This window comes from Populus nigra, chromosome 3 (genome assembly GCF_951802175.1).
Source record: "Populus nigra chromosome 3, ddPopNigr1.1, whole genome shotgun sequence".
Taxonomy (NCBI): domain Eukaryota; kingdom Viridiplantae; phylum Streptophyta; class Magnoliopsida; order Malpighiales; family Salicaceae; genus Populus; species Populus nigra.
The window spans coordinates 327,928-339,832 of record NC_084854.1 but is presented as its reverse complement, the minus strand read 5'-3'; the positions used below and the strand labels follow the sequence as shown (position 1 = coordinate 339,832).

At 35.5% G+C, this 11,905-nt stretch overlaps 2 protein-coding genes across 3 annotated transcripts in view; both read right to left on the bottom strand.

The window, feature by feature from the left end:
- The window catches only part of LOC133687826 (cryptochrome DASH, chloroplastic/mitochondrial-like), a 65,799-nt gene that overhangs the window by 580 nt on the left and 53,314 nt on the right, over positions 1 to 11,905 (bottom strand). Inside the window, exons 3-14 of one of the 2 annotated variants that reach the window (XM_062107154.1) lie at positions 3,007 to 3,176; positions 2,718 to 2,857; positions 2,383 to 2,604; positions 2,148 to 2,278; positions 1,950 to 2,019; positions 1,526 to 1,642; positions 1,376 to 1,422; positions 1,141 to 1,217; positions 907 to 982; positions 713 to 782; positions 460 to 583; positions 303 to 352 (exon numbers count right to left, since the gene is read on the bottom strand). In XM_062107154.1, the coding sequence (XP_061963138.1) occupies positions 303 to 352; positions 460 to 583; positions 713 to 782; positions 907 to 982; positions 1,141 to 1,217; positions 1,376 to 1,422; positions 1,526 to 1,642; positions 1,950 to 2,019; positions 2,148 to 2,278; positions 2,383 to 2,604; positions 2,718 to 2,857; positions 3,007 to 3,176 (1,294 nt within the window). Of the gene's footprint in view, positions 1 to 302; positions 353 to 459; positions 584 to 712; positions 783 to 906; positions 983 to 1,140; positions 1,218 to 1,375; positions 1,423 to 1,525; positions 1,643 to 1,949; positions 2,020 to 2,147; positions 2,279 to 2,382; positions 2,605 to 2,717; positions 2,858 to 3,006; positions 3,469 to 11,905 lie in introns of those variants that run through there. The other variant, XM_062107153.1, reaches the window with a different exon arrangement.
- LOC133688756 (U-box domain-containing protein 31-like) lies at positions 5,318 to 7,473 on the bottom strand. Its single transcript, XM_062108362.1, has one exon. It carries the CDS (start codon positions 7,146 to 7,148, stop codon positions 5,802 to 5,804), a length of 1,347 nt encoding a protein of 448 aa, XP_061964346.1. The 5' UTR covers positions 7,149 to 7,473; the 3' UTR covers positions 5,318 to 5,801.

Below are 11,905 nucleotides of genomic sequence, written 5' to 3'. Positions count from 1 at the left end.
AAAAGGAAAAGGAATTATATTGTTATGTTTTTTCTTCATTTGAAAAAAATATTATATTGATTCCAGTTTTTTTTTCCTAACTCTATTTTTCTTAGAAAATTAAAGTATTACTCTGTTTTTGAACAATCAGTTAAATAATTTTATTTTTGATAAAATTTAGCTCATTCTACAACGTAATTCAGGAATCCCTCAATCATTTTAAGCATCTCCCTCTCAACAATCCTCAGTTTTGCTTTACAATCACAGACTTAAATTGATTTGCGTAATCTTTCTTTGCAATTTATGTAGCAAAATGCACTTACTTGCTTGGGGATGCTGAAATAACGATCTTCTCTAGGGTCATTCCCGACTCCTTCACACAAGAACTGAGAATCAGTAGTAGCTCACAGCATATAAACAGCTGCTGAGATATATGTTATTCACTGGCAAACTCACAAATCACAGCAATAAATGCATCACCTGCACCATAGGTCCAGTTCCCATAGTTCGAACAAGGGTCATAGTCCAAGAGGAATGTCTCAAACCATTCAGCTCCCATGCGCCAATCGATGCCCATGTCTCGAACAAGAAAGGAACATACAATCTGCAGAAATGACCCTGATCCTTGTCAACAAATATACTGAAACAAGTGAAGCTGCAACAGTAGCAAAGCAGCTGTCGTGTTTGCTTGAATCGATTGAGATAGCAATAAGATGAAGAAGCACGAGCTTACTTGTCTTCCTCGATTGGACATGAATCCAGTAGCTGATAATTCCTTCATATTGGCATCTATGAGAGGGTACCTAGAAAGTAACGATAAGATGGAGAAGCAGTACAGCTTTAACAACAGAAAGTATGATTTGTTCTTCCATACATGATCTTGCCAAAGATGATACTATAAACACAATCTAGGATTTAGCAACATACCCTGTACAGCCATTTCTCCAAGAATCAAACAATCTCTGGTCTTGACTCCATCTACGCTCAACATTTCGTGGCCCACCTGTGAACAAAAATTGATTGTACATGATTAAAAACTAAACCAAAGGCAACTTCACATGATAAAATGGTTTTTGACAAGACAGATTTTTGGTTCAAGAGGTTAATGTCATTACATTGTGGGGTAATTGGATTGATACGATAGTGGAGGAGAATATTTACCTATATGGAAGATGGAATTTCCGTATTTGATTGAGATAAACCTGAAGTAATCCCTCCAAATCAACTCAAACAAAACCCTGAAACAGTAATCTCAGATTCAGGCATGACATCGAACCTCTAACAGAGAACGGAATAGTTGTCACTTAGCATTAGAGTAGTTGTGGCAAAAATGAGGCCATGCTGATGAAAATAAAGTCCACTACCATGAAAAAGTGAGATAGGGAAAGAGAATGACCAGTATGTGGAATCATTTGCTAGCCTTCCCTTTTCATATCTCTTCACCTAAATAAATCAATCCAAACATCTTAAATACATTAATATGATGTTTCAACTATGTAATGAAATCATAAACTGCGATGCAAAAGAATCATTATATGTTATTGACCTCTTCATATATAAACCGTGGAGAAAGGCATCCTGAAGCTAGCCATGGAGAGAATTTTGTTGAGTAATCAGGTCCCAGCATCCCATTTCTTGTCTCTTTGTATATCTTTAGGAAATCCTGTTCGCATATGCATCATAAAGAGTAGTATGATTTCATTTCTCTTTGCTGTCAACTAAAGTTTTTAACATACTACTAATTAGCTGTTTAGCATTGCGTTAAAACTTGTTCGAGTGTGTTTGACTTGAAAAAACATTAAATTAATGTTTTTTTAGTACTTTCTAACAGTTTTGACGTATTAATATAAAAAATAAAAAAAAATCTAAAAAAAATAATTTTAATACATTTTCAAATAAAAATCAATTTTGAAAAGCACATTCCACCACAATACCAAACACAGAGACAACAGAAAACAATTTCCACTTGCCTTCTTCCAGAAGTACTCATACACCCTGCTTAGTGCAGCTGTTTCACCTCCCAAAAACCTCATTCCTTTGCTAACCTGTATCAACAGAAGAAATGGACCGAAACATACTTCAGTTTTAGTCAGGCAGCGAATCATGTGTTTTCTAAGAGCATGGCTCTTAACTAGTTTCCGTAAATCACATGTAAGTAGAACATAAACCCTGCCTCTTGTGGTTGGAGTCCAAGTTGCTCAATTGATGGAACACATCCCCAATCCTCGACGCGAGGAGCTGGCCCAAGGGACATTGAAATTTTAGAACAGCTTCTGATGGAACATTTTGCTTCAACAGACTGCATATTTAGATTTTTTTTCAGCAGCACACATCTCCCAAAAAACAATGCCAACCACATATCATGGACATTACAATCAAGCAACAAACAAGGAATATTCATACCTTACGAAACTGAGTATACACATCAGGTATGCTGTTGGTAAAGAATGGGAGGTCATCTAAGTGGTACATAGTGCCACCCCAAACTAGTTGCAGTGTCGGACTGTTTGCAGAATGGCTGGTAGATCTCCCAGTAGAATGTGGCAGATGAACTCGCCGGAGCGCTTTGCTGACAAGTTTCTCAACATTTACTTCTTCACTACATGTCTCTTTTTGTGCATATACCTAACTGGATTAAATCGAAATATCCCATACTTATTATTGCTTCAATACATGGAAATTAAACCAACCAAAAGCTAATGCACATATCAACCAGATAAGCAAATTAAACACTTAACTGTGTGGGATGCAAAATCTTTAGCAAGAGCAGGGATGATTTCCTCAGGTTTACCATGTCTAATAAGCAAGTTTAGACCCCTTTTCATCAAATTCTTCTTCAAATCAACCAAACACTCTACAATGAACTGCCCTCTTAAGCCTGGCCAAAGCAACAAGAATGGAACACTTTACACATTTATCAAAACCTTCTCATGATAATCTTCTATCAAAAGCAATTCAAAGGGTACTTAGCACTTTAAAACAATTAGTACATAGAAAAAGGAACAATGTGTATGCATGTATGTTTACCTCCAGTTTTAGGGAAGCCAAAATAGCAAGTACTAGCTTGAAAAACTCTAGGATCCACACAATAAACAGGCAAAACACTTTCAGAATTAACCCAAGCCTTGAACAGCACTTCATTGTCCAAAACTCTCAAATCATTCCTGAACCAAACAATGGCAGCTCCTTTTCCATTCCTCTTTACCATCTTTGATGTGTATCGTTCAAAGGTTTGATCCAAAATGTACTCCTTTTCATTGGTGTCAAGTCCTGGAACCAGCTGACACATCACTTTAGAAGAAGAAGAAGAAGAAGAAGAGTCCGAGATCGAATTCATGGCTCGAAATCGGATATGGAGATTGATATATGTGAATGTTGAAGTGGGTTTTGAAGGATTTATGAGTTTTTTGAGGGAAAGAGAGGAGAGAGTGTGACAAAAAATTGCCATGTACGAGTCCTTTAACGTTTTTGGAGCTTGTAGGCAAGAGAAGATTGGGTGGCTTTGACTAAACTCTAAGTAGTTGGGTTGCTGACACGTGGAAACACAAAGTTTTGTTATGTGGTGGCCATTTGCTAGCCAAGAACTTGAAATCTTGTGATTTGTAACAATGGAGGCCACAAGCAGATCTCTTTTAATGTCCAGTTTTTTAGCTACTATTGGTGATCACACATTTATATTGACCACAAATTACTAAATATGAAAATATGTTTTAAATATAACTTAATAAATATTCGAATTAACTCATTTATAAATTAAAAAAAAACCCTAAATATATAATTTTTTTTATCAAATAGTGGAATAATACATGTGCAAAGCAACTTTTTGATTGATGGATATTTGCATAGAAGAAGGTGCAGTTGATGGTTATTGTTCGAAGGTGCTTATGCCATAAGCAATGTTAACTAATTTATAGAACTCATATTATGTAATCATTATCGGTTTTATTGCCTGTTTTCTCACGATTACCATGGCAATTCTGTTGTGAAGACAACAATGAATAAAATCTCTTTAATCCTTTTACGAATTCCTATTCTACAGGTTATTTACAATTACATGGTGGTCTCTTGCCAGATCATAGATTCAATCACTAACAATTATTTGGAATTAAATTTATTTACACACACTAACCAAAACACTGATGTTACACCAGCTTGTAAAAACAAAAATATAATAAAGATTTGGTGGAAATTCCTCCTATATATGTGAATTTCAAACAATATGGGTATCGTTAACGACGAGCTGGAATAGCTTAGCTGGCTAGAGCGTGTGGCTGTTGGTCGGAGGTTCAAGCCCTCCTTCTAGCGTTAGATGATTCCTTTTTGCTCTATTGTTTCACTTTTCTTGGTTGATGCAATTGCATCACTTTCTTGCTTCAGCTAGTCTGTCTAGAAAGAAGGGTGTAAGTATACACTGAATGGATCAAGACAGGCATCCCAAAGACCATCTTCAAAGAAAATCTCTATTTTCTAGAGAGGACCGATAGGAGTGTAATTCGAGATGATGAAGCCCTTGAAGTTTAAGAAATATATGCTAGACATGCATCCACATAGTGTCAAATTCATATCTGATTATGTCGTATCTTTACTCAAAATACTGAGAACCTTCAAACTTAGAATCTTTGGACATAGTTTATTACCAAGGAATCACATTGTTTCCCGTGTCTCTAACCAAGCAAAGAAGGGTACTTGGACTCTGAAAGTGCGGGAAGATTGAGAATCTGCCTTTCTGGAGAAGAAGCCATCTCTCGAAGATTTAGAAGTATGTGGGACGGATTGCGTGAAAAAGGTGGGCCGAATTTTTGAGATTGCAAGTTGATCATGGTAGTGACCTTAATAATGCTGACACCAGAGAGAAGGTCGGAATTGGAGAAACGGCACTATCAGATATTATTATTGCATTCTCCAAGCTGGAACGCTCTTCTTTTTTAATTTAAAAACCTGTAAAGAGAGCGACGATGGGAGCTGGAAAAGAGGTCCATCGTTCCTTTCTTATTCAGAATTGTCTAAATTTGAAAGCACTCCCTGTGTTTTGGTTATTATTTCAGGACTTTCTTGTTTTAAAAAGATAAAAATCCACTCTAAGATTATCTCCTAGCAGGTATATGAAAGGGCTAGCACAACACCTCTCATACTCCATAAATTGAAATTTACCAAGCCTGTTCTCTTCGAGCAAATGCACGATGGCTTCATTTCTGTCCCCATTTTCAGATGCATATTTCAAACAAATATGGAGTGATATGTTATTGATGCATCACAGCCTTGCAGAGCAAAGCTCGAATTGCAGAGAACTACGAGAGTGAATACACAAATAAGCACGATTTTAAAGAAGCTCCAAGCAAAAATGAAAAATTGCATGTATAAATACAAATGTTTGCTCGTTGATTACCGTGAAAAATACATCCCTGTGTGAATGACTGAATTCCTAATCCCCAAATCCCTTTCTTGCTTTCTAAATCACCAGAACCTCACTAACGCTCCGCCAGAGACATACTATACACATCAGTTGAGGATTGAAACAATCTCAAATCCACAACCCAGCGTAGTCCAGTTTGGCATACAAAAGCAGCTGAATTCAATAGCAACCTCACTCGGCTGCACATTTCTTAAAAATTTTGGTAAAACCACCAGCTTACAGACACTGTGATTAGCCTAAAATCCACATTATGATGCTTTCATCATGGAAAATCAATGGTATGTATCAAAGCTCTTTAATATGCACGGGCCAGAGAGCCCGCCATGTGTTCCAAGTGATCCCAAGAGCTCCTTTGCGTCTTGCGAGGTAAAAGAAAAGATGTTATGTATCAACAATTTGCCAATTTCATTCACTGTATCGTTCTGGTAAGCTTACACTTGGAAATGAAGATAGTAGCCGTGTAATTTAGACTACACAGTTTCAGGAGCTCAACTGACCGCTGCTTCAATACAGGATTGCAGCCACTCTGTATTACAAGAAGTAGCTTCGCTGCCAAACCCGCCTCCACAGCAAGTGCTGCACATTCTTCCAGTGCAAGCTTGCAAACAGCCCACAGTATTGATAATGCAAGCTGAGTACAGCTCTCCGATTTGCTCATCATTAACTTGACCACATTAGGAATTGTGTTGGCACAATCCTTCAAAGCCAACCTACCCTCTGGAACAGTTGAGAGGACCTCCAAAATATAAAGAGCTAATTCCAAGCACTCATTATTCAAACTAGGCAATAACTCCACTAATGGAGGAACTGCCCCGATGCTCACAACTGAGCTCCTAAGGGACTCATCTGAACAAATCGTATTTAACAAACCGAGTCCAGCCAATACTCCATTGGGATGTCTCTTATCTTTCACCAACCTCAATAGACCTGCCAAAAGACTCAAACTTGACACATTGTCCGATCCTGAATCCTTCCCTTCTATCAACATTTCGATCAATTTCGTACAATTAATCTTGGTCTCAATCGAACCCTCATTCAACACATCCACGATTAAAGAAATCTTTGCAGGCTGCCTCAAATTTGCCTTGGATGGCAAATCAAGCTCCAAATTCACAAGAATACCAATGGCCTCAGACCCAACAGCATGAGTTGTAAAAGGACCCAACAAAGAAGAAACCAAGGCAGCTCCACCCTTATCCATCACTGTCTTCTTCGCCATAGAATGAGCAACCACGACATGCCTAAGTTGCTTCAAAGTTTGCACTCTAGCTTGGCCCTTAACCTTCTTTAAAGAATCCAAAAGCTCAACAGCCTTCCCTAGCACGTCCTCTGATCTCTTCTTCATAGCCAAATACTTACTCGAGAACCAGCTATGAATCAGCTGCTGCAAAGTCCTGTTTGGTGTCACCGTATCATCCCAAAGCTCTTGCATTGTTGTGGGGCAAGTGCAATGACCCAAAGAGAACCATTTGAGAATGTTGGATCTTTCATAAGTCTGTCCAGTACAGAGAGTCACTGGTTCTTGCATAGGGTCCAATGAAATTGGACATATAAACACTGATGGCACTTGTATTGATTCAAGCTCCCCAACCATCTTCCTCAGATCCAGTTTCTCCTTCACATCTGTACAAACTAAACCGCCGCCAACAGGGCCCAAAATGCCACCTTTAATGGTGGTTTGTAGATCCAAAAGGTGCCCACCAGAACCCATGTCTAGCTTTACATTTCCATGACTATTTGGCTGATACATCGGCATTTTGGGATATCCTTTTGAATAGAAAACAATACCAGCAATCCCACAAGAAGAGCTAAATCTAAATCTAATATTCCAATTCAAGAAGTGAAAATCCAAAAAAAGAAGTAGTAGAAGGAGACCTGTCAAATCCAGGGGACAAGAAACGTTTTGTGGGAAAGGAAAAGAGAGAAGGCATAAAGACTCAGTCTCTGGTCAAAACAGTAACAGTCTTTTCCATCATTATCATCATATCAACAGCATATAATTTTCTACTCTAATACCAAAGTGGTCCTCTTCAAGCTCAAAAAAGAAAAGGGTGATCTCAGCAACAACCCTAAAGAACAATTAAAAGGATTAAAAAATATATATATAAATGACATTGAACAGCACCTTCAAACCACTGGCAACTGTGCACCACACGTGCAGTCGTATAATATCCTGTTTCTTGAAATGGGAAATTTAAAGAAATCGGTCTCTTTTTGCTGGAATCTTTAGATGAAAAAAAGAAAAAAATTACTATTGTTTTTTTTTGTTTAATTTTAAACTTAGTGATTAAGTGAATGTTTAGAGGGTGTTTGGTTTTAAAGTGTTTTTTTTATTTGTGAATATATAAAAATAATATTTTTTTATATTTAATATATACATATAAAATTATTTAAAAAATTAATTTAAAATATTTTAAAAAAACAGTGGTTCAATCATTGTGCCAAACAAAGCCTTATGGCCAAATAGTGTCTAAAATTTAAACATTAAAGTCAACAATCAGAAAAATTTAATAAATTTTTATCAAAACATCCTACTGCTATAAGAATACATCTTAAAAATTATTTAGTAAAAGGTTTAATCGGATTAACATATAAATTAATCTACAAAAAAACTTTTGAGAAAATAGTATGCTCAGAATTTATAGATGATAGATTGTGGATATCATTAATATACTAGTAAAATGTGCTATGATCATCCGTCGGTCGAATCAACTTTTTAAATTTTTAAAAAAATATTAAGAACACGAATAATTTTCTTGATTATGTTATTAAACTAGGTTAAATAGATCAATCTTGAAACCTCGTAACTTAATTTTTTATCTAATTCGAGTTTCTAACTAAAACACATAGGAGCTAGCTCGGATTACATCGATTAATTTCATAGGTTCAGATACATCCTTGATTACTAGTAAAAACATGACTTAACTTTTAAAAATAATTCAAGATGACTATCGCGACCCAAATCATAGGTCCATGACCGGCAATGCAGGAGTAATGCCACGAGGAATCCTCACCGATGTCAAGCCTCAGAACATACATATCTACCTGTAACATACACACACACAGCATTCCATAAACTTTCAAATATCTCTCAAAACCAATAAAAAAATTTATGATTCAAATTACTTATTACATTTAATAAAATCTAATATTCGAAATAAAAATCTAAACTTAAATAAAAATAGAATAATAGTGGAGCATCTAAAACATTGAATAAATGAGAATAAGAAAAGCATCACGGAAGCAAGTAAGACATACCAATAAATAATGTAGCAGGAACTCTAAAAAAAATGGCAATCTGCAACGGAAACTAAGAACCTAAAATAATATTAAAATGGAGGGAGTGAGTTTAATTAATTTAGTGAGGGAATAACATTTAATATACATTTTAGCTATTTATAAGTACAAGGAATGAAACATACACACACTCGCGCGCGCGCGCACTTACATCAAGCATAATAGCATATGGTAATGCAATACATGTCAAAGATTAGATAAAACCACATGCTCAGATAATAGACAAAACCCTAAGGTTATGTAATAGTCAGGGTTTGCAGCTCTAATCATTATAGGATGATCAGTCGCTATAATGGAGTGCACATAGACTAGTTACACTATGTTAGTATGAAGTTACTAACAAGTGCGATATGAAGACATAATAGATATTCGTATAATTATCAAAGCAAACGAATGTGATATCGAATATAATTTGCGCGAAATCAAGAATTGATGAGCACTCGAAAAATAAAGCAGCATATATAGATATTTAAGAACTTATCAATTGTACTCATCATATAATCAACATACATATAATATTTATATTAAATGCATATTAAATATTATCTCACTCACTCGAAAAACAAAACAAAAAAGACAAACGGATACAGAACCGGAGACAACTGAAGATCGTTAGTAGTAATGTCAACAAAACCTATAACGAATACAAAAAACACCAAAAAACGACTCAAAGTAAAGTAACATAAAAGATTAAAGTTCTAAACTTAGAGACCAAAATGTATTTATAATATCAAGTTAATTCACATGATTGATCTCGAACATACTCCAAACTGATCAAACCAAATAGACTCGAATAACCCCAAACTAAAATCAATTTTTTATAGAATTAGAGGGATTTATCATCTAATAGCTAAAAAATAAAGGGACTCAAATGTACTTTTCAAACAAAATTAAAAGACACGACATGTTTTACCCTTGTTTTTCACCTTAGGTATCGATCTTTCAATTCAATTCTCTTTTAGAAAAAATATGGTGCTAATAAGAGGTCAATTATGTAAAAGAAAAATAAAATTCAAGGATCATATTAATTTTTTTAAAAAATTTAAACTTCAACCCGCAGTTACATGTGAAGAATAGTTTCGACTTTTTAACTTTATACTTAATAATAATAAGAATAAAAAAGGTATCAATTTGAGTAAGACGAGAAATAAAAAAGGAGGGGAGTCCCGTGGGAGGAAGGGGCCACCGGGGAGCGTGCCCTTTCATAACTTTTGACCGGTTATCTTGGGTCTTGACTTGACTACATTCATACACAGTAACTTACGCCTTTTTCTGGCCTCTTGCGACTTGCTTCTTGACCACTTTTGCCGCTTCCCTTTTTGGGCTGAATCGTGCCTCCTCTATCTCTCTGCCGCCCTCGGTCCCTGCCCCTGCCCCTGCCCCTGCCCCTGCCTCGCCGTTAGTTAATTGCTGTTTGTTCGTTTATTTAATTAATTAAACTTTATCTAAATTAAGAGTTAATGTTGTCATGTCAGTAGTGGAAGAATTGGCACTCTAGAGATTTGACCAGTATTCTTTTCTTTCGAGGCAGTATTAATACAGGTTTTTTTTTTTAATAGTTAATTATTGTTCCCAAATGTTTCACCCTTTTTCATGGGGAGAGAATGGTGCTCTTTTCATTAAAAAAAAATAAAAATTAATTATAATTACTATCTCAAAGAGAAAAACAACAGAATTATGTTCTTTTTATTTTAAAAATAAAGTTGTATGCCTCCCATCAAACATATTTCTTCTTCTTTTATATATATATATATATATAGAGAGAGAGAGAGAGAGAGAGACACACACACACACACACACAGAGAGAATATTAACTAAAGGCAATCTAGGTTATACAAGGGAAACGTGGAATAATAATTCGAGAAATGGGATGGTAGTTGAAGACATCCTCTGTTTATCAAGCTCTTTCTGTCATATTCATAGAACTGGTAGCTTATCACTTGGAAAATCTAGCTACTAATTCTGGAGAGGGATGCTGCATGTATTCTGATGGAGGATGTTCCATCTAAGTATTTCCACTTGTTTTGAACTATCCGAACGCTGTTTTACAATATCTATGAGAAGTGTCATAATCTATTTTTAAATTATTCTTTAAATTTATATTTTTTCTTTTAAAATATCAAAAAATATTTGAACTAAAAACAAAAAAAATCCAAAATATAATAGCAGTGAGAAGAAGATGTTGGAGCGCCTTGAAAATGGTTATAATTTGGTTAAGAAGGTTCAAAAATATAAAGATTGAAATTTGACAATATCAAATTTCCATACTTTTCTATCTTTACATCTAAAAAAACTAAATCACGCTCCACTTCTACTATCAAACTTTCCTACATACAAAGTTACGCTCCACTTCTACTATCAAACTTTCCTACATACAAAGCTCATGGGACCTGAGATTCCTCCTCCAAGTCAAGCTGATCGAATAATCATCTAGGCTATACACATCTATAAGACTAACTGATTGCTGCAAAGCAATATTAAATAGTCTAGGAAACAAGAATCAGTCCAAAACCGAATGTTACTGCCATCGCTCACCTTGAACCCAATGCTGGACTTAAGTGGAATAGCTATGCTTTCGCTTGTGGAGAAAGCCAAAACAATGCCACACCAGGTTGAAAAAAGAGAACCAACAAACACAGGAAGCCCATAAGCAAGATTAGGTTGATACTTTCGAAGAATAAATTTTTGCCAACCTTTTGCCACTCCATTGTTTAGATTCCAAGCCCATTTAAAGAGCAAAGCCAAATTTTTGTGATATAAAAACCCCAAGTCGAGACCACCAAGAGATTTTGACTTGATGACTTTATGCCTAGCCACCTTGAAAATTTCATGAGAAGTCGAACAACCACTCCATAAAAAAAATAGAAGATATGACATTAATTATACCATTCGACATATGATAAACAAACATATAATACAAAGGTAAAGAACTTAAAACTGATTTAATCAAACATATCCTCTCAGTCATGCTCAACATCTTCCATTTCCATGTACTCAATTTAGCTTTGATAATAGACAACACCGGTTTCCAAGTAAAAAACCTACTTGGATTGGTGTCTAAAGACAACCCAAGGTATCTATTCAAAAAAGAATCACTGTGATAGAAAATCGCATTAGCTAAACCTGAAGTGTAATCCTCATCGAAGTTAATTCTATAAAAGAACCTTTATAAAAATTAACTTCAAGACCTGAAATGATCTCGAAGTAACGAAGAAT

Bases quoted from the DNA above. Each gene is read 5' to 3' on its own strand.
- LOC133688756 (XM_062108362.1), bottom strand. From the start codon at position 7,148: ATGCCGATGTATCAGCCAAATAGTCATGGAAATGTAAAGCTAGACATG.